The 23,618-nt window shown below is 31.7% G+C and overlaps 2 protein-coding genes across 5 annotated transcripts in view; both read left to right on the plus strand.

Moving 5' to 3' along the window:
• On the plus strand, nucleotides 1-8,293 carry Cdc5 (cell division cycle protein 21). 3 transcript variants are annotated; one of them, XR_015544379.1, is made up of 12 exons: nucleotides 1-158; nucleotides 275-554; nucleotides 648-913; nucleotides 1,137-1,267; nucleotides 1,726-2,228; nucleotides 2,790-2,964; nucleotides 3,051-3,491; nucleotides 6,464-6,582; nucleotides 6,670-6,834; nucleotides 6,925-7,206; nucleotides 7,657-7,954; nucleotides 8,032-8,293. XR_015544379.1 is itself a non-coding variant. In XM_011056615.2 (10 exons), exons 1-10 carry the CDS (start codon nucleotides 510-512, stop codon nucleotides 7,897-7,899), a joined length of 2,370 nt encoding a protein of 789 aa, XP_011054917.1. In that variant the 5' UTR covers nucleotides 275-509; the 3' UTR covers nucleotides 7,900-8,293. The 3 variants fall into 3 exon arrangements, 1 of the variants encoding a protein (XP_011054917.1); XR_846185.2 differs by having other exon boundaries at nucleotides 20-554; XM_011056615.2 differs by lacking the exon at nucleotides 1-158 and having other exon boundaries at nucleotides 7,657-8,293.
• Nucleotides 8,294-8,427: 134 nt separating this feature from the next.
• Nucleotides 8,428-23,618, plus strand: part of LOC105146398 (protein dissatisfaction) — a 30,711-nt gene continuing 15,520 nt past the window's right edge. For both annotated transcript variants that reach the window (XM_011056614.2, XM_087403934.1), the window contains exons 1-3: nucleotides 8,428-10,147; nucleotides 12,972-13,052; nucleotides 13,287-13,448. In XM_011056614.2, the coding sequence (XP_011054916.1) occupies nucleotides 10,138-10,147; nucleotides 12,972-13,052; nucleotides 13,287-13,448 (253 nt within the window). In that variant the 5' untranslated portion in view covers nucleotides 8,428-10,137. The remainder of the gene's footprint in view (nucleotides 10,148-12,971; nucleotides 13,053-13,286; nucleotides 13,449-23,618) is intronic.

Consider the following 23,618-nt stretch of genomic DNA (forward strand, 5'->3'; position numbering starts at 1 on the left):
TATCTATTTCCGTCAGGAATACCGCAAAAAGATGGATATTGTTATGTAATTAACATCAACTTCTTCAGAGGGCAGTAGTGCGCGACAGCATTTTGCGGTTACAGGTTTTGGGTCGTCATGTTCTCTCTCGTGTTTCTCTCTGATATTACCGACTAAATGTAATAATTTTTGTATAACAATTATTTTCTTCCTCTTTTATAGATTTGAAAATCCTTTTCCAGAATTAATGTATACTGATTAATACGTGTCTGTTGCAATTTGTTTCGGTTTATAGAGCAGTGCGGAGCGTGAGGTACATACGAGTGTATGTGAAGTTTTTCGACATTTTTTTATTGCATTTGCTCACTTTCGTTCATCTGTGGAGCCGTAATATTGGCAGGATCGGTATCGCCAGGAAGCGCTTTCACCTAGTCGAGTGCCAAAATAAAACTGAGAAGGAAAGCTTTTCACATTTTTTAACATTAAAAATATACTTTTCTTTCATAGAACCTTACAAATAGAAATAAAAAATGCCGCGAATTATGATAAAGGGTGGTGTCTGGCGGAATACAGAGGTAAATGATATATGATATTTTCTAACCTAAAGATTTATGTATGTGCATGTTGTATGAATAATTTTGTTAAATGAAAAAATTCATTGTTTTTAGGATGAGATTTTGAAAGCGGCTGTAATGAAATATGGTAAAAACCAATGGAGTCGTATAGCATCTTTATTACATAGAAAATCAGCCAAACAATGCAAAGCCCGTTGGTTTGAATGGCTGGATCCCAGCATAAAGAAGACTGAATGGAGTCGAGAAGAAGATGAAAAGCTTCTCCATCTTGCAAAATTGATGCCCACACAGTGGCGTACAATTGCACCAATCATTGGTCGAACAGCTGCCCAATGTTTAGAAAGATATGAATATTTACTGTAAGTATCATCAGGCTTTATTTGAGTTAGGCCTATTCCTACCAATGTGATTTAATTTTAATCTCAGTTCAACAAACTTTCATCTTTCTAGTTCTAAAAATTAGAAAAAGATGAAGAGTAAGTTGAACCAAGATTAAAGTTAATCTATATTGATAGAAACAGACATTAAACAATGTGTTCTAATCAATATATTCTTGCATTACTATTGAATGAATTATTTCAGTGATCAAGCACAAAAGAAGGAAGAAGGAGATGATGCTGTAGATGATCCTCGTAAACTTAAACCTGGTGAAATCGATCCTAATCCTGAAACCAAACCAGCGAGACCAGATCCTAAAGATATGGATGAGGATGGTAGGTTAAGGTTTATTAATAAGGTTTTATAATAAGATTTAAATTAAGATTTAATGAGGTAATTAAAAATATTAGTTGTTTTCCATTTACATTAAAATTCAGATATATTTAATTTATGATATAATTTATGTCATAATATTCAGTTGAATGCACATTCTTTTTCATTCTAAAACCTAAGTAAGATTCAACTAAGTTTTTACACAAACTGAAGATATTTACCGAGTCTTATTAACTCACATTAAAAGAGATTTTAAAACCTGTATTGTCATGCGATAACTTTGTCACCAAAAGAAGTAATGACATTATCCGAGTATAAAATACATAACTTTAAACTTAGTATCATTTATGTGGAAATGGAAAGCTAATTTATAACACATTTATCACATATTTTACATTAGAACTGATTATAGTCTATAACAAAGCAACTGTAAATTTTCAATGATTGTATTTTTTTACAGAATTGGAGATGTTGTCCGAGGCACGTGCTAGGCTAGCAAATACTCAGGGCAAGAAGGCTAAACGTAAAGCACGTGAAAAACAATTAGAAGAAGCACGTAGACTTGCAGCTTTACAGAAGCGTAGAGAATTAAGAGCTGCTGGTATTACTGTGTCTCAAAAGAATAAACGCAAACGTGGTGTCAATTATAATACAGAGATACCGTTTGAGAAACGACCTGCATCAGGTTTCTATGACACCTCCAATGAACATGTTGATCCTTTGGCGATCGATTTTTCCAGAATGAGACAACAACACCTAGATGGTGAACTCCGACAAGAAAAAGAGGAGATGGAGCGCAGGAAAGATAAACAGAAATTGAAACAGCGCAAAGAAAATGATATACCTATGGGTATGCTCAATAATGAAGAGCCTATAAAGAAAAGGAGTAAATTAGTCTTACCAGAACCACAGATCTCTGATCAAGAATTGCAACAAGTCGTGAAGCTTGGTAGAGCTTCGGAAGTATGTCCTTTAATTAACTTTTTTATACTGAAAATTATAAGTTTATTTTTTATTTCTGCATTATTTATCGCTTAACAACTGTCATGTATATCTATAATTGGATATGGGTCTAAGATGTCGCGTATATCAATTTCAACACATATTTCCTATTACTGCCATTTATATATATAAATTGAAAACACTATATTAATTTTATATTGTGAATTTTCAAGAAAAACTATTAATCTAGACATTTTTATTTAAAAAAATGTTTTATTGGAAAGTTGATTTTAATGCGAAAAATTTATTTGAAATTATAAAAAAAAACGAATTAATAGCGATAACAAATATATGTGTACAAATATGCATATATTTATATTTATGCACGTGGCGCAGGAATGATATTTATTATCCCAACGCCGCTTATATTTTTTACATTGATCAAACATCCATAAATATTTTGAAAATCATTAAATTTTAGGTCATATACCAACTTATTTTGAGAATTGGACATAAAATATTAGTGCGTCAAAGGATCGATTAAAAAAATCTATGTGGCAAAGTATTAATATATTGTTATAGGTTGCACGAGAAGTTGCTACTGAGAGCGGTATTACACTCTCCGACAGTTTATTGGCTGATTATTCTTTGCCTACAAATGCATCAGCAACACCTCGTACTCCAGCTGTTACAGATAGAATATTGCAAGAAGCTCAAAATGTTATGGCTCTTACACACGTGGATACACCATTAAAAGGTTAAAATATAATTATAAAACTTTACAATTTTACACATTGTTAAACTACACTCTACACTGACATGCGCATAAATATTTTCTTTTAGGCGGGTTGAACACTCCACTGAATAATCCCGATTTTACTGGCGTTGTGCCTCCTACCAATGTGATCGCAACGCCGAATACGATTTTGGCTACTCCATTTAGATCTCAACGCAGCGATGGAACACCTATGAATTCGTTCAACACGCCAAGCGGAGCATCAGCACGAACGCAAAATGGAGTTTTAGCGGCAACACCTGTTCGCGATAAACTTAATATAAATCCAGATGAAAATCTAGACGGTTCAGAAACTCCACTCATACAGACGCAGGCAAGGAACTCGTTACGCACGGTACTGAGTTCTTTACCAGCACCGTGTAACGATTATGAAATAGATGTCTTCGACGGAGAGGTAAACGAGGAAAGTACTAGTGCGCCTGCAACTGATATAATTGAAGACCAAGCGGATATTGATGCGAGACAACAACAAGAATTATTAGAAGAAAGTGAGTCTATTAAAACAATTCGTTGATAGCTTTACATTATAATCTTGAGTGAGTTTTCCAAATTGATGATTTTATTACAATTGCTATGTTTAATAGATTATAAATCCTTTGCCCATACTTTTTGATTGAACAATTAATTTTAAATAATGTTCGTAAAAAAATAATATTCGTATGGCTCCAATAGCCTATTTTTAACGTATGAAAAGAAGAACATAAAAAAACCACTGCACAAGTTATAATTTGTGATACTTAATTATCATTACATTAATAAAAACATTAGACGTTTCGGCCACAATCTGGCCATCCTCAGTAAATTCACAATATTCTTAAAACGCAGAGTTACATATAGCTGACATTAATTCAACCATCGTATGATATAATTATAAATGTTCTTTCATATGTGAAGGTGCCTCGTACAATAATATTACATCGCCAATTATCATATAACGAAAAGTATAGAACGAGAATTTTCAGATTCTAATTTAACAAATTTACGTATCATTAATATCTTCTAATCGAAATGTGTGAGAATAGAATTGTTATCTGTTTTACAGCAAAAAAATAATGATGAATCTCAAGTACATCCTTTGCACAGATGGAAATTTGTCGTGACATTGTGTGTTATTATTTGTCATATCATATATTTTATCTTTTATCTTTTATATTTTAGCACTATTTATATATATGAGTCAAAAGTTTAGAAAGTTCTAGAATTATTTATTAAATGTGAGAGAGATCTTTCTTAAGAAGAGGCAGATAAATATCAGGCAAACTTCAGTGTCACTTTGCTTATTGATATCACTTATTTGGCCTTTAATGTATATCATTTTAGAAATTCTTCTTTTGATTGTTCTATGTCTAAAATTCTTATGTTAGCCCAATCCAATTTGAATTTAAAAAATCTCCATGTACAGGAGACCACGTCGAATGATATAATACTAAAATTTTTATCGATTACCTTTTCATTGAGTTTATTTACAATATCAAAACTGTTTTTTACATAACTAAAATTCTTTTTATTACTATTATCTATAATTTCTTTTAAGAAGGTCGCCAGTGGATAAAAAGCACTGTTAATGCAGCTAATTATCAATCTTAGAGGATGACCTTCCTTATGAATTTTTGGAAGTTCATAAGAACTCGAAAGTTCGTCGTCCGATACATACAATTTTTTGTATAAGTTTAGATCGATGTACCCCTTGTTTTTTAGTAAGTTACCGATTTCAGATGTTATTTTGTTAGTGGGATCTTTATTTATTAAATTGTATGTGGTCTGATCGTTGAGAATCTCATACATTTTCTCTCTGTAACTTTCCCAATTCATGATTACTGTAGTATTACCTTTATCCGCTCTAGTGATTAAAATGTCAAGATTCTCTGAGATGAATCGCTTCACTTCCTTTACACCTTCATATATGATCTTATTCTCGGATGATTTAATGTTCACAATTCTTTATTGACTTGAGTATTTGAATTGTTTCGTTCTTAACCATTTTACATAAGTCAGCTCTGAAAAGATACTCCTTTCTTTGCCAACGACATTATTAGGTAAGTTGAATTGCTGACCTAATTGCAATACAACTTTGGCTTTATCTGAAATTTCAGTATTACTAAGATTTATTAGCCATTGTTGGTTAGTACTCGTTATTTCAAAATTTGTATTGAATCCGGACCAATATTAATATCTTATAAGATAATTGTCTTTCATTAACCGTCATATTTTTGGTTGAAATTTTCTTTAATTTCAACGGTGCACTAAGAGTATCACCATTCATCTCAGAGTCTAACAATTGCATATTATATTATAGTTAATATTCTCAATTTTCATTCTTTCTCTATACTTATGACTAGCTCGCAGGTTTTTGATTTTATTAGTAATCCTTTCCTATTCCTTTCGTCACATTCTATTAAAATTAGTTTCTTGTCTTCGAAAGAAAGAATTAAATATATTAAATGGTAGAATTTTTTCTATCTGTCTATATATGCTGAACATTTCAAATTTAACTTGTTCAAGATGTTTATAAGCGTCTTGTAACTCTACCCATAGATATTTAAAAATAAAATTACGTTCAAGTCTATCAATTCTTTCCTTTGAAGAATGGAACAGGTGGTTTCACGTCACCAGTTGAATGAGACGCATGAATTGGATTGGGATAACATAAGAATTTTAGACACAGAACAATCAAAAGAAGAATTTCTGAAATAATATACATTAAAGACCAAATAAGTGGTATCAATAAGCAAATAAGTGGTATCAATAAGCAAACACTGAAGGTTTGCCTGATGTTTATCTGTCTCTTCTTAAGAAAGATCTCTCTCACATTTAATAAATAATTCTAGAACTTTCTAAATTTTTGACTTATACATATAATATAAATAGTGGTAACATATATGATATGACAAATAATAACACACAATGTCACGACAAATTTCCATCTGTGCAAAGGATGTACTGAGATTCATCATTATTTTTTTGCTGTAAACCAAGTAACGATTCTATTTTCACACATTTCGATTAGAAGATATTATATTAATGATACGTAAATTTGTTAAATTAAAATCTGGAAATTCTCGTTCTACACTTTTCGTGATATAACAATTGGGGGTGTAATATTATTGTACAAGGCACTTTCACATATGAAAGAACACGTTTATATATAACACACGTTTATATATAATTATATCATATGACGTTGAATTTAATGTCAGCTATATGTAACTTTACGTTTTAAGAATATTGTGAATTTACTGAGAATGACCAGATTGTGGCTGAAACGTCTAATGTTTTTATTAATGTAATGATAATTAAATATCACAAACTATAACTTGTGCGGTGGTTTTTTATACTCTTCTTTTCATACGTTTTGAATTATAAACCACGTTTGTTTTTATGAAGCCTATTTTTATTCTTAGATTTTATTTTTGATATATTTGATGAAAATATGTAATTTAATTTAAATATTTTTTTATAGAAAAAAGAGAATTGGCACGTAGATCGCAAGTAATTCAAAGAGAATTACCACGACCTGCAGATATAAATATGAATATTTTAAGACCTTATATGGATACACCATTGACTGATTTGCAGAGAGTATGTAATTTTTTTTTTATATGAAGATATTCTTATCATTAAATTTTTATGAATTAATTTGTGTTATTTGATGTTTTATATTCTTAGGCAGAAGAATTGATAAAAAGAGAAATGATAACAATGTTGAACTATGATGCGCTACAAAATCCAACACAGTCAAGTCGAAAAAGTACCGCAATATCGTTAGCTCAGGCTCAAACTTATTTGGATCAACATCCATATGATATTTTTGAAGAGAACGATCTTCTTAATGTATATCTAAAACATCATAAATATATCTTTTCATCATATTTGTATCATTAACGTATCAGCTATTAAATCACTATTAATATTTAAATTTAGGCTAAAAAAATGTTAACGGACGAAATGGCAGTTGTAAAGGAAGGAATGGCACACGGAGAATTGAGCTTAGATGCCTACACTACTGTATGGGAGGAATGTTTGTCACAAATTTTATATCTTGAAACACAGAAACGATACACCCGCGCAACGCTAGCCTCAAAAAAAGATAGAGTGGAAGCATGCGAGAGAAAATTAGAAGAGAATCGTATGCATATGACAGGAGAAGCTAAACGCGCTGCAAGGATGGAAAAGAAGTTGAAAGTTCTGACTGGAGGTTATCAAGTAAGTGAAAAATTATTTTTTTCGATATTATTTTTTTAGAGTTTAATATAAAAATTGCTGCCATTGATATAGCATGAAGTTAGGGCGCAGTTTTTCTTTTTTATCATATAAATTTATAAATACCTTGGGATAAATAATTTAAATTTACATTATGAATTTTTGAAAACTTTTCCATGTAACCAAAAATTAAAATTTCTCATATTATTTTCAAGGATTTTGAAATTAGAGCTTGATAATACATTGAATTAATATATCATGTATGTTATATAATACTAAAATTAGAAACAATAGATTATATTATAAAAGGCTATATTATCATAATAGAACTAGATTTTATAAGATATGTAGTTTTAAAAAAATATTTTGTATTTGTTTAGTTGAATCAAAATTTACCTGATAAGATTTTTAATTGAAGCGTTAATTATAATTATTGTTTTATTTTCTACATAGACCAGAGCACAGGTGCTAACGAAGCAGCTACACGATTTGTGGGAGCAAATAGAGCAGGCTCATCTTGAACTATCGACATTTAAGTTTTTGCAAACACAGGAAGAAGCGGCGATTCCGAGAAGAATAAATGGCCTCATGGAAGATGTAAACAGACAGACAGAGCGAGAACGCTCATTACAAATGCGATACGCTCAACTACAAGACCAGTTGCAGCAGTGTCGATTAAACGATGAATCATCTTAGGAACACATTACTTGAATACATACAGCATGTAATAAGTATTACTTTACCTTATTATGTAAGTTCTAAAATTTATATACCTCGAAAATATTTTTTTTTTTTCTAATTAAAATAATCTATTCTTTTCCCTTTTAGGAATCAAATAGGAATTCAATATATAATGTTCATTGTTTCCATATTAGCTGTAAATGTTAATATTATTTTTAGGCTTATATTTGATTTATTTGATAAGAATGTGATGAGAATAACAGTTATTGTATTAAATGACAATTCTATTATAATAAATTTAAATTTGACTTTTTAAATTTTGCGAAGGGGTAAAAATTTATGATAAAAAAATCTTTTTCCTTTATAAATGCTGTAAAATAATGTAATAATAAAATTCATGATATCAAAATGTTGTGTGATAATATGCATTACTAAATGATGAATAGATAATTTAAAGAAGCACTCTTTTAGAAGCATAAAGAATAAAACGAATATAGCTAAAAATGTAAATAAGATTGTCTTAGGTCTTAGAAATCCTAGATGCGGCTTTCGTTTAGCGAGGATCGAAACCCCCTAAGGTATAATTACCGACTTCTGGTTAAGCCAGAAAGTCAAAGGGGAGGGGGGATGATCGATCGAGGAGTTGTGCGCAGTTTCACAAAGACAGTTCACTTGTTAGAGGGGCGTGTCATTATTGGTCATTACATAATGCCGAGTCGTCGCCGACAAAATGGCCTAATCAATATAATATGTTGCAAAAAAGTCCGTGCTATAAATTTATTTATCTTTTCTGAGACATAATACACACAGCTAGAATACGTATTTGCAGATTATGACTCACAAATGTGGACTCTCATTTAACACGAGCTTATTTAAAACAATTATCACTAGAAAATTCAACAATAAATATAATTTAAGAAATGCTCTCTTTGAATTTTTAAGAAAATTGTCTAATTATATTCGCATTTTTAGAATCTCTATAGAATTACAAAGACATGTAGTTATAGATTCGATATTATATTTCTTTTATCCGCCCAACATCAACTTTTTGTACCATTTTCCACCGGTAGCTTACTCTCGCATTCACCTACACTTATATCTACCTACACCGTGAAAAAGCAATAACGACGCCACTAGTATGTAGCTGGTAAATAGCGTTGGCTGCCGGAAGGCAGATGTTAACGTCGTCGTCAGCCAACATAATCCCGTATTGTCGATTGGTCGGTGCGACGCGACTGGCGAACCGGTGTCGAATCAGCGTCGTCGATTCGTCTGGCACCGCCCACCACCTCTTTGCGCGCTCACCCCCACAACCTCGCGCCGTCGAGGGTGGAGTCGACCAATGACACAGTGGTAACGGCCGTCTGACAACGTGGCCTCCGGGAGCCGCCCCCGTAGTTGCCGATGGCTAACTAGCGCTACCCCGCTATAGTCGAGTCAGCCACTCGGCCAGCAAGTCCCCGGGCCGAGTCTAGTCGCTAGCTCGCTGGAATTCCCCACCCTATCTCCCCTCCGTTTCCGCGCCCTCTTATCCTCCACCTACCCCTCCGAAACGTGTAGGCCAACGTGCCAACTAGGGAAGCGGTGGCGGCGGCGGCAGTGGAGGTGAAGAAGAGGTGTTACGCCGTGGATTCGCGTGACGTAACCCCGGTATACGCCATCGCCGTGGCCTCCTCGCCGCGACTCGCGGTCGTTTAGGGATTGGCGTCGGTGTGTTGGTTCGCACTCTGCAACCATCCACCCACCCTATCCTTTCCCACCCCCCCTCGGTATCCCATTCCACCGCCCCTCGCGGATACCCACTACCGGACTGTGTCGACCGTATCGGAGAACGACCCATGATTCTCCGTGATGTGGCTACGGACAGGAGAGATAGCTGCTCCGGCAGCCAGTCGGGCAACAACCCCTATATGCGCATATACGGACGAATAGACACACTCATACACGCGTGCAGACACATATATACATAGACATGGGCACGTGTACGCCCTTCTCGACAAGAGAGAGAGAGAGAGAGGATGAGAGGGGATGAGAGAGAATGATAGAGAAAGAGAGAGAGAGAGAGAGAGAGAGAGAGAGAGAGAGAGAGAGAAAGTGAGAGAGAGATGAGTAGGTACATCGAGGCTCGAAGCCATCCCGTCACGGAGAATGCTTCGGGACTTCGCGCGACCTCCTCGGCGCCGAGTCGGGACCACGGCTTCGGCTATACGTCGTTCTCTGGCGATGTTCGACTTTTGAACAGCTGCGGAGGAGATGGGCACAGGTCAGTCTCCTAAGACTCGCGGCATCTCTCTCTCACTTTCGTTTCATCTTAATACGCGATAAAGGGTTTAGCTAGTGCGATAAGCATTCGCCGCTATAAAGGGGTGCGCGACGTGAAAGTGACTTTGCGCGACGATTCCCTGCAATTTGGTGATAAATCGCAATTTGTTACGTCTTGAAAAATCGTATATCGCGATCGGTGAATACCTGACGGTATCTTGAACTGGATTGGATATTGTTTATATTTGTTATATAAATTAACCCCTGTTCTCCAAATTCGAGGGATTGTGTCACCGCATTGGAAAGCAATTATAATAGTGCTTAGAACCATTAATGTAAATCGCAAATCTTGAAAATTGAGAAATTGTGTATTGCGTTCGCACGATTAATAGTGTTCTTTTAAATTTTTTGAATGTTTATATTTATTTAAAAGTTAAATCATGTTTCGCGAGATGCTACATTTTATACTGCGATTGAGAGATAATTATAATTAATGATATTTAAATGGATTTTATCAATTGTGGTGATCGGAATTTGGGGAGTTATAATGTGGTTGAAAGGCAATTAACAGTGCTCGAATCCTTATATATTTATGGAAGTACGATTACCGTAATTGAGAAATTATATGCGTCAAAATAATTGAAAATGTTTTATGTTTGAATATAAATTTTTAATAGTTAAGTTTTTTTAATACTCTATATAATACATGTTGATTGATTGTTAATGATTAACAGACAATTTATTTTGACATGATTTTTTTACAAGTAAATGGGAAATATATTCGAGAAACTTATTCGAATCTCTTAGTAATTATTATGTTAATTACGCTTTCTTTATCAGATAATTAGAAATTAGGTGAAAATGTTTGAAAAAATAAGTCATGATTGTTTTGAATAACATATGTTTGAGAATTACTTAGAAAGCAATGTTATCTAATTCCATTGAATATATGCTTATAACTTTTACTTTTAATATAAAATATCTTTGTAATTTATTTATTGATCTCCTTTCATTAAAATTAAAATTTGACAGCAAATCTCAATAATTTTAAAATTTCATCTTAATCTGTTATTAACAAATTTCTCGAGAACTTTGGTAAACTTCAGCTCTCTTACTCTCTTACTCTCTTATCTCTTTACTCTTTTGTCCAATAGATAAATTACCACATAATTCATCCGAAGATGCAATAACCGGCCCTTAATCTTCGGGAGATCGCGGTTTTTGTTATTATGTATCTGAGAGATACATAATATGTTAAATAAAAAATATGTTTGTAAATATCTTTAGTAAGTAATCTTAAGTAGAGACACCGACTTGTAGATAATACCTATACTTATAGATAAAGTCGCTATTGTATGAATCGTAAGATTCTAACAGTTCATCATACATAGTCGGATAGGGATCATATATGTAAATGTCATACAGAAATTATAAATTTTGATAAATTGTACACTGAGAAAAATTTCTGTTGAAAATGGACAAACTAAAAGATTTTGATCATATAAAAATTTTGATTATTTTAATCAGAATTATAATATAATAAATTTAATTGGAAAATTCTGATTTGTCCACTTTCAACCAGAATTTTAATTAATCCAATCAGACTTTATCCAGTGCAGTTATTTCAATAAAACATAACACTTTTCATGCATTCATATTGTTTCTTTTTGCAAAAAACAACTTTGCAATACCAATTTAAGATATTTGTATTTCTCAGATACACTGCGATCTCCGATGTTAAATTAAGGACCGCGACCTGCTGAGGATTAAGAAAATATAGAGACTCAACTAAAATATCGTTAAAGCTAATCGGCGGTTCAAATTCTCTTTCAAGATTAATTTTTCTTTCAAGACATACCATAAACAGCGAACAATATGGCACGATATAGGATATATAGAAGAAGAAGAAGAAGACGTTGGTATACACGACGAAGGCAGTAATCCGTTGGGGTTGAAGTAACCCGGGTTGATCGGGTTAGGTTGTGAGACGCGAAGGCGGTTGATTTCCCAGGACGGGGAAGGAAGGCTTTGGTTGGCTTAGGCATGGCCGTGTTTTTCTTGCCGCGGATCATTAGGACGATTAGGGTTCCTACGAAAAGGGGGAAACAGATTAGCACCGGTGATCTTCTTGCGGCCCGCCCGCTTTTCTTAAACGGGATTTCGCGAGAGTCCTTTAATCGTCGATCTCTTTTTACTTGATAATTATTTCATTGTTATACATAATAAATCTGATAATTTAATCTTTTATCGCAATGATTATTATATCATAATTATTTAATAGATGTAGCTATTAACTATAATATTAGCTTTGAATTTCTCGAATATATATTTATGTGACAATTTTTTAGGAAATTCTGTTTCCGATAAAATTTAATTCTATGAATTGTATAATGTATAAATATGTGATTTGATATACAAATGTTATTAACTTTGTGATTCTAATTATAGTATAAAGTTGAGGAAAAGTATATTTACATTTTTAGCTATAAATAGTTTGGTTAAAAATAAACCAACCAGAAGATTCTGATTATATCAATTAGAATTCTGATTATTTCAACTAGAATTTCCTAGTTAAATCTACTAAAGTACTACTATTCTGAGATAATACTCTAGTTGAGATAACCGGAATTCTGATTGATATAATCAGAATCTTCTGGTTTGTTCATTTTCAACTAAACATTTTTCTCAGTGTAATTATTATATAATAACAAGTATATGTAAGAAAAAGATTATTGGAGATTAAGATATTTTCTACGCAACAATTTTGAAAGAATAACTTCAAAGAGATAATCGTGTAAAAAATACTACGTATTTTTTTATTATAGGAGACAGATTACTTGACATACTGTGTGATGTATGTGGCGACCGTAGTTCTGGAAAACACTACGGCATTTACAGCTGCGACGGTAATAATATTAATTCAATTTTTTTCTTAAAAATTTTAACCAAAATTTTCAAAAAGATCAAATATATTAAAGACATATTAATTACAAATAAATTTATTTATATTAAATTATTCACTTAAATAAATCTTCCTCATTGGCATTGTTGGATATTTGAAAATAACTTAACGATAACAAATTTGATCATGTATTATGCCATATTGTTATATGTAAATATTTTTATGATTATTATATCAGGTTGTTCGGGGTTTTTCAAGCGAAGTATACACAGCAATCGAGAGTACATCTGCAAAGCTCAGGGTGCTAAGAAAGGACGTTGTCCAATCGACAAGACTCACAGAAATCAATGCCGTGCTTGTCGTCTCGCTAAGTGCTTCGAAGCTAACATGAACAAGGACGGTAAGTGTGTCATGAATGATATTAATGTTTTCAATATGCAACAAATTAATGTGACAAATTTATGTAACAAGTTTGAAGTTTATGTGTAATTTCATAAGATTATGCATTTGCTCAATCAATTCTCTGTCTGTAATTACATTTTTTTTTGTCATAAGAAATTTCATTCTCAAACTCTGAAATAAAAGAGAGTGGAGTCTGATTCCCTTGCTAAATTATATTTTTTTCCACTTTTCTTTTCATTTTTACTCAATTTTTTTATTAAATAAAGATGTTAACATTTAATTAGTTAAAAAATTGCAGATTTGTAGGAAGTAAAAATATAATTGCAGACGGAGAGTTAAACTTGTATTTAGCAGGAATAGTTGGTTGTGCATTAGTATCGGCAACTTTTTCTGTTAATATTATCAATAATGAAAATTAAATTGTTAAAATATTGACTGCCGCGGAAGGGAATATCTTTTAAAATGAAGTACAAAATAGATATAAAATAGAATGTTTTAAAATTCTTTTTAATTGCTTTATTTTATTTATTTCTTTTTGGTGCAGACAGGTTGACTTTTTATAAATTCTATTTATTTTGTAGAGCAAATAATTAAATTAATAATTTTTATTATTATTAAACACGAATGAACTTATTACACATAATTATTACGTTTTTTTTTACTTAAAATTTATATTTTTCGAAGCATTTTTTAATCAAATAAATTGAACTTGATTTAATGTTATTTAATGTTATTTAATGTGATCATTAATATCTTTAAAATTTATGTCTTTGAGAATTTCAAGATTTTTTGTGTACATAGTCCTGATATTTGAATATTATTACAGTATGAAACTTCGTGAAAAAATAATAAAAGTGCCATTTTTCTCCGTACAATAGTTTTTTTAAATATTGACGTTTAAAATTTGACTGAGTCATAAGTGTGGTTAAAAAGTCATCTGTCCGTGTGATATGCATTAGAATGTTATTAGATAAAATTAAACGAAACATTGCCGTTATATCACACGGATGACTTTTTGACCAACATTTATGATTAGTCAAATTTCAAACAGTTATACTTAAAAAGCTATTTGAAAAAATGATTTACACTTTTATTACTTAATTTTTCACAAAGTTACACGCTACATAATGTTCCCTTGACTATTGGGACATCCTATATATATTTTAAATATCGTTCGAATAATTAGTTATTTTTTTGGATTTTATACACATTTATATTTTTAATAGAATTGATTATTTAAATTTCTGTTTGGTGTTTTATGTTTTCATATTTTAATGCGTCATACATATTGACGTAAAAATATTTGTTAAGCAAGTCCATCAATAATAAAGTCATAAAAATATATTTGTCTTTCAAGTCTATCAATTAATAACTGCAAGAATCATTCTATCGATTCTCTTATGTTTTCGCGAAAGGCCGCAAATAAACCACGAAGAAATCGACTGTAACTATCGGTCAACCAAACTCTCCTAAATAAACCTCCGCCAACAAAGCGTTGACCACAGTCGAACAGTTCACGCGTTATCAGTGTAAAAGCTAACGTGATGAAACCAATATTGATGAACAAGATATCACTGCTGATGAAAATTTCAGATACTAATGCATCATCTTGGATTGAATATTATTTTGTCTATATTGCGCGATACTATGGGAAACTCGAATGTGGGCTTGCTAACCATAAAGATGTTATAAACGAATACGCACTGTCATGCGACGTTTCAGTTTTTCGATGACATCTCATTTGATCGACGCCACATTTCTTAGGGCAAGCACTTTTGATATTTAATAACTTAAAGATATTTATTCAAGCAAAATGGAATCTTTTAAAATGAAATACAAAATAAGTACAAAATAGAATGTTTTACAATTCTTTTTAACTGCTTATTTTATTTATCTCTTTTTGATGCAAACAGATTTACTTTTTATAAATTTTACTTATTTTATAGAGCAGATTAAAATTTTTAAGATAAATTAAAATTTTTATTTCAGAAATTGTAAAAACATAAAACCATGGATAGCTTAAATATTATTTTACATAATTTGTTGAAAGAATGAATATACCTCAGTATTAAAAGAAGATTAAGTTAAGCCTTTAAATACAAATATGAACATATAAATCCGGGCAATGTAAATATATGTATAAAAATTGATGACAAAAATGATAAGTAAATCTTTAATTTTTTCTTTGAACTTATATTTTGTCTTCTTCCAGTTATTTCAAAATTATCTATTAACTAAATAAAGAAGTCAAGAAAAGAAGGAAGTCATAAAGTGATAAGATTCGTGCGCTATCATTTTCTATCTTGAAAACATTAAAAAGTTTGTAACAGAACATTTTGAGCATCAAACAACAATAATCAATTTCGGCAGAAGCTAACTTAATTTTCTTGGCGGTTACTTAAAGGTGTATAAATCATTTATAGCCAAACAGAAAACGCAGACGACTTATGCTAATGTATCCATTATTCATAATGTGCCCATGAGCTATTTCTCGATTCAGGAGCGATATTTAGAAATGAGCGAGCTCTTGATCTTCCGCATAAGAGTTACACGGATGGGCTAGGTGTACACGGGTCGATGTTCCTCGCCATCGACGGCGATATAACAGCGGTGGAGGCTCGTTTTCTGGGACGCTTAGCAGGGGCTGGATTCTGTGCGGAAGTGGAGAGAGGTAGCGGCGAGATGGAAAGAGAAAAGGTAGATGGGATGGGATTCGCGTCAGGGTAGAAGGGAGGGAAAGTAGGAGGGAAGGAGGGGGTGATACGAGACCGCTTGGCAGGGATGAGGGTGCTCAGGGTGTCGGGGGTGTTTAATGCAGGACGGGTGCTCCGGTTCCCAGCGGTTGTCGAGGCTCCAGACGCGAGTAAGAGAGGAGATTCAATTAGTGGCAGAGCTTCCTAACGTTAAGGAGACTCCACACGGGGGTTGAAACACACAGATCTTCCTCACTCCGCCGCTTCCTTTTACCGACACCTTCATCCGCGAATACACTCGTACACGCTAACGCTCTGCCACGTCATTCTCTGCCTCTGTCTTGAAATTACTCGTACTTTGTTGGCGGAGTTAATTAGATGCTGTGATTAATTGCTGACATATAGCCAGAACAGCAGAATGGCGTCGAGGCACTCTTTGTTTCATATATAACTTCTACGGGTTTTCTTTTTCTTAGATATATATAATTACAAGTGTATATATAATTAAAAAAAAGTTGATAATTCAACAGTCATTGAAATATTAAATGTCAACTGCATATTTGTCAAACGCATTATAAAATTTATTTTTTATTTCTGTACTGATACACATGATGAAATAAATTAAAGTGAAACTAATTATATTCATATTTTCTAAGTTGCTTTTTAAGAAAGCATATAATATTTAATATCAATATAGATATACAATAGAGAGACATATATATTTTATTAACGAAATCATATTTAAATTATTAATAAAACATTTAAATTATTAATAACAAAAGTTTGCTTGTGGCTGATCAAATTAAGACTATTTTACTGACGCTTTCAAATCATCGTGTCTGATACCATACGGTACTCTACTACTGATTATCCTCAAAATTTTAAAACACGTAAAAAATTGAACGATTTACTTACATAACATAAATCTATTCTTATTATATTGAAAATTTAGTATAAAATTTTGAAGAATTTAAAAAAGAACTTATTGTTTGATCATTGAATAATATTCATACTTTTTAAAAATCCTTTTCGTATAAAGGAAATTTATTTTAATCACATATTTCATATCAAATAATATTGTTAGATCCTGAACAAAATTTTGAGGAATTGAATAAAAGTTTATTGTTTAATGCGTCAAATAATATAGATATTTTTTGAAAATGTATTTAGTACAGAAAATTTCTATTCACTGTACATTTGATATCAAATTAGATCCTAAATAGTTTAACATGTAAATTACTTAATTCAAATTATAATTAAATTATAATTAAACAGTTAGATTAAACGATAAACAACAACATAGAGAGCAGAATTTATTTCGTCCGAGAAATCAAGTCTTTTAAGAACAATAAAAAATTACAGAAATTATAACATTAAAACTTAGTTCTTATAATATCATAAAAGCGTATAATCGATCGAAGTGGTCTTTAGAAATATATGCTCAATATTCGCTTTATAAACGCGAAGTTTATAGTGAGAGTATGACCGGTATTAGTTCGTCTTATTTTAAAACCGTCTTACATGACGTCTTAAGATAGCTCTTTAATTGGCCATAATCATGATACTTTAAGGATTATATTTGTTCGTTTTTGTCGTACAATGAAAATTGTCAAGCCTGTTGATTGGCTATTAAAATAGAAAGATGCGAGAACCTCTCTGTAGCCTTTATCGACAAAAACGAATAAATAAAATAGCACCGTAAGACTGTATTTGAGACAGTTTTTAATATAAGAACTACAAATATTGATCTATAACTATATAGAATAGCCACTTGAATCTGACGGACATTGAAATCACCGAGCCTCGAAAAACGTTGTGAAGCGCCCATAAGATGTAGGTGACCACTCGGGTTATGCGCTATACATTATGTACGTGGTACTCGGCGCATCGCGAAGCCCCCGTGACGCCGCAGGCGCGCAATCATCCGCTCGCTGACAACCCCGAAACCTCCAACGCACTCACACCCTCCCGACGTAATCGACGCGCTTTCCTCTTTCCACGAAAATTCGTTCCCGCCTGTGATATTATCCGTCTGTGTTGGCGCACCGTGTCGCGCCGGCAAAATGCCGTCCTCTCACCCCCGTGCGATTTCGCGCGCGCACGCACACGTACAGATGTATATATATATATATATATATATATATATATATATATATATGTATTACGTGAAATATGGCGTTAAATGATGTCGGAAGATTACCGAGCGGCTTACCGAATGGCGGATTTGTAATTCTTGGCGATCGTCAGGGCCCGCGAAAGGAAATGGATTGTCGTTGGTAATGTTCTTGATATTAATACTTTGTGCTTTAACTGCAACTTTACGTTCACAATTTTGTCATATTATTAAAGCGTGTGATTTCATGTTTTGAAAAATTATTACTAAAATGCCTGTTTTGAAATAATCTTAAACTATCGGAACAAATCAAATCAGAATGTTTATATTAATCATTTAGAGAGTTTTTATATTTAAAGAAGAGAGTTTAATGTTTTTTAAGCTTAATTTACACATCTTAAAAATGTTCGCCTGCGAGAAGAATTAAACATTTTTTTGAATTGTAAGTAATTGAAAGTAAGAAGTTATAGTGAGAAATATAGGTATACTAAGAAAAGGACTTAAAAATTTATTCGTGAAATGTAATGTGTATTTAAACAAGAATTTATTTCACTGAAATAAATCTTTATTTAAATATAACAAAATAAAATTTTATTTTTAGCAAATGAATTATTTTTTTGTTACAATGGGATACGTTTCACAGAAATGTGTATTTTGTCACAGTAAAATTTTTTTATAACCAATAATCTGAAAAAAATGTCAGCTGTAACATTCCTTACAAATATTTCAATTTTTTAAATGTATTATATCACTTTATATATACAATATTATATTTATCTTGAAATATTACCACAATAAAGAATATTTAGGATATATTCGCAATATATCACTCTATTGAATTAGAACCATATTTTAATCTTTCATTTTTCAATATTATATCAAACATATATTTCTTTATTAAAGATTTTTAAACTATTAAATATATAATTGTTAAAAATATGAGTGTAACAGAATTTACTGCAAAATTCTTTCCATTATTTTAAAAATGTTCATATTTGGTAATATTTATATCTAAAAATTGTAATTAATATTATAAAAGAATATACTGACAAACAAGAATTACAAAGTTTTTAAGCTGCTTTTATCGCGATTCAGTTCTTGCTTATCTTATCTTTTTCAAATTCATTTTTAGTTAATCTTCGAAAATTATTTAAATTTCTTATCAAGTTTTACTTAAATTATCTTGCGAAGTTGTCTGTATATTATTTCACGAAGATATGCAACTATAACGATTTTCCTGCAGTTTATACTTTGTTAAAAAGTTAAACGAAAAGCGAGAGACCAGAAGATGATGACTCTCCAATGAAACTCTACGCTCCACGACTTTTCCCGGAACCGTACGGTCAACATCATTTCTAGTGTACACACATTCAGATCCACCAACACACTTGGATCTGCAAACTTTGCCTCGTTTCATGCCCAATCGATCGTTCGCTACTTCAAACTTTAAATCTCTTTGTCTCCGTTCATAATTCGGAAGAACCCTTTCTGAAAGTATCAAACACTTTGAACCGGAATTAAATCGAAGCGTTTGCCCTTTCGACAATTATATAGATTGGAATTATTCAAGCGTTTTTGGAGTACGAAATTCAACATCTAACAATTTCAGTGATTAAAAATAATCCAATTATTTTAATGTTATAAATAAGTGTTCTGAGAACAATTAAAATTCTTCTTTCAAACGTGCGAATCTCAGTTGTTGTAGCAAATTATTGTAAAAGTATAGAGACAGTTATCACTTAGTTTAAAATAAGTAATTCTAGAAAATTATATATATTCTAGCGTAAATAAGTAGAGGAGAAGATAATAATGTGGGCTCCTACTGTTAATGTGGACTGCAATTAAAATTCTGTTATAATTAGTTACTTTCTTACAAAAGGTTTTTAATTTGTTTTTAGAGATAGATATCGAAGTTGTGAAACAATTACCGTCACTACTGACGCGACTTTTTTGTTGACTTTTTTGTTGATTGTTTATCTGTTGCTACAAGGTACTTCAAAGTATTTTTAGTGATTTTCAATGTCAAGTTTAATGTGGTTTAAAGTTCATAAGTAATGAAGTTATTTAATTTATTAATTAATTTACCCTATAAATTAATTCTTAAGATACTTATCTTTTATTTTGATAAAATAAGTAAGTTTGAATATTTTTTCTGAGATATAATTAAATGTAAATTTTGTTAATGTTTTTTTATGATATATAGTATTAGACTCTCTAACAAGTGGATAATGTGGGCCAAGATTTTTAACAAAAAACTTTGCAAAGCGTTGTCCTCTCTAATCAAAGTTAAAAACTGTTATTAGAGACTCTAAAAGCTCTTTTTACGCTTTTATATCCAAGTTCCTTTTATATCCAAGTGTCCAATTGTGCAACGTATAATGCCGCAACATATTCTACAAAAATCCGAAGGTCTTGCGAGTTGCGCGCGAAAGCATTTTATACTGGCGAATGGCACTCGAGCACGATTCGAGGAAAATAGAAAAAGAACAGAATAAAGCGAAATACGCTGAAGAGAAAACAGAGAAAAACGTACGACAGGATCGGTCAAAAGGGAAATGTGACGGATGTAATGTGTCTTGATCTCCAAATATTCGAAGCTCCAATCGCTTTAAAATAAATTTTATAAGCTTAAACAAATTTTAATTCCATTAAAAATATATTTTTCGTGCTATTATTTTTATTAAACACATTTATTTGTACAAAATCAAAGATACAACAATAAAATAATAAAAAACGCGACTTTTCTTGCTGAAACAAAAGAATCTTAATATATATTTAATAAACGTGTTTCAATTCATACATTGTAATATCTTTGCACAAGAATACAGCAAAGTAAAGTAAAGTAAATCTTTTAGAAAAAAACCTTTTTACTTTTACATAAAAAAGACCCGCCACGTTAATTCTGCTTTCGGATTCAAAAACGATTGTAGATCTAAAGTTCTACATTTCGTTGTACCATTTAACAAACCTACGAAAAGTTATTTCCTAAAAATTATTTCGAGAGACTCTGTAATATTTTTGACCAACCCTGGATGAGGTCGAGGGTAGTGACAGCACACAGGGGGAGTCGCGTGGGAGTTGACGGCTGGTAACGCAACGAAGCGAGGCGTGCCGTACACGCGACGGACAGCATCAATCCATCCACATAAACGATAAACGCTAAAGCGGACCTGGAACAGAGCGAGGGGTATAGTAGGTGTCGTAAATGCCTTCTCGCCACTGGACAGATATCCTTCGAAAGGACACGTACATTCAAATGTCGCGAGTCAAGGACGTTTCCGACGGAAACAAAGGCTGGAACGGAAAGCACTATGCGATAATGTTTTATATAACATAAATTATATATGATAAATTATATATATTATAAATTATATATGTATACATATCTTTGGAAAATAAGAAATTTTGAATATACTGTGAGTAATAACCATATAAAGAAAAGTCGAGAAAATTAATAATAAAGACATTCTTAATATTTTGTTTTTAATTCAAACAACGAAAGTTTTCGAATAAAATAAACTTGAAAATTGATTCTTGGAAAATAATAGAAAAAAAATGAGAGCCTAGAAACGAACGTGAGGATGTTAATATAAATATGATTTATTTATTCATAAAAGAGGACAATAATAATGTATGTTTCTGATTATGCCAAGCCTTTATTAGCCAAAAATAAAAGACTAAATCATCATATAAAACAAATAAATTAAAGAGAAACAAATTACAAAATCAACAAGAGTCTATATCTGAGATAGATATATATAATAAAAATAAAAGAAATAGTAAAATAGGTAAAACGTTAGTTTGCGAATGTGTCGATGTCAAACTGGATGTTCATAATTAAAAAATATAAGGCAATACCATTCGTCAGTCTGTTGCGAAACTGTGTTGAGTCAGATTATAAAGTTAGTGTAAGTTATTATTATAAAGTTAGTCAAAGGTAAAATACCTATAAAAAAGTTCAAAAAATGACCGGATAATGATAATCAAATATTGGTTTTGTAATTAACAAGAAAATCAAAATGTAATCAAATGTAAAATAAACTTATTATAATAATGTAAAGACTAAAAAATTATAATGAGAACTTATAATAAATATAAAATATAATAAAAAATCATAGAAGCATTTATACAATCGTCGTTTTCAAATTTTAAAAGTTTAAATTCTAGTCAATTTTAAATGATGTTTAGATAATCATCTTTTTATAAATCGCATATATAATCGCGATTGTATCTTTGGCTTTAATATTAAATGAATCTTTCAGCGCCACTTTAGGTATGGCATACTCAACTTTTTTTTTTATTTTACCATAATTTTTTTATTAATAAAAATACATTGACGTGCTCGTTATATTTCTTAATTTCTGACATTTTTATTACAAAAAATATAATGTAATATGTTTAAAATTTGTTATAATATTTTTATTTTTATCAAATGTGCTGTTTCCGTAACAAAATGATGTAGTATAGTATTTTGAAGTATTTTAAAATAATAAAAAAAAAAAAAAAAAATAATAATAATAATAATATAGAATTATCATCTTGTGATGAAATTTCCTTGAATAAAATTGGCCTTGAAATTTAGTTTTAGACGCATCTATGACACATTTCATTGAAACTTACTTTATTACAGTAATAGGCATTTATGATGGTATTTATGATGCTTACTGTACAGGGAGAGAAGGAAACAAGAGAAAGAGAGAGAGAGAAAGAGAGAGGGGAAGGGAGGGAGAGAGAGAGAGGGAGAGAGAAACGATGGAGAACGCAGGACGCGTTCTCCCTCATGTGATACGAGCGCGATGTGTGCGGACGAAACGGGTCGTTGCGCTAAGCCGGGCTTTGATCGTCACCTGTCATACCAACGCGCCTCGGAGGAACTGCAACAACCCGGTCCCGATGTTCCCCGGCCATCTCCGGCTCAGCATAAACGCGAGAATTACATTCGCGAGTTGTCATGGGCTCTCTCGCCCCGAGTCGGGTCACGAGTTACGAACACTTCTCGAGTCGTGAAGCGGAAATACGTTTCTGACCTCTTCTCCATCGGACATTCTTGCGAATGGACGACTGTAAAATGTCAAGCTGCGTTGTCACGTTTAATCCTTTTCTACCTTTAACAACATAATTAATGATACGATAAAATGTCTTTTTATGGTATTTAATCACATTTATACTTATTTCCAAACATGTCTTTTACGATAGATATTATCAAATAGATATTTCAAATAGAGTTTTTTATGTAATAAAAATTGTGTAAATGTATGATATAATATTATACACATGTATAATATATCTTTTCCATATTTTATTTGAAACACAAATTAGTAGTAAAATAAACATGAGAGAATAGTTAATTTTTGTCCAGAAA

Source organism: Acromyrmex echinatior, chromosome 3 (assembly GCF_024713525.1).
Source record: "Acromyrmex echinatior isolate Ae372 chromosome 3, ASM2471352v2, whole genome shotgun sequence".
NCBI classification, from domain to species: domain Eukaryota; kingdom Metazoa; phylum Arthropoda; class Insecta; order Hymenoptera; family Formicidae; genus Acromyrmex; species Acromyrmex echinatior.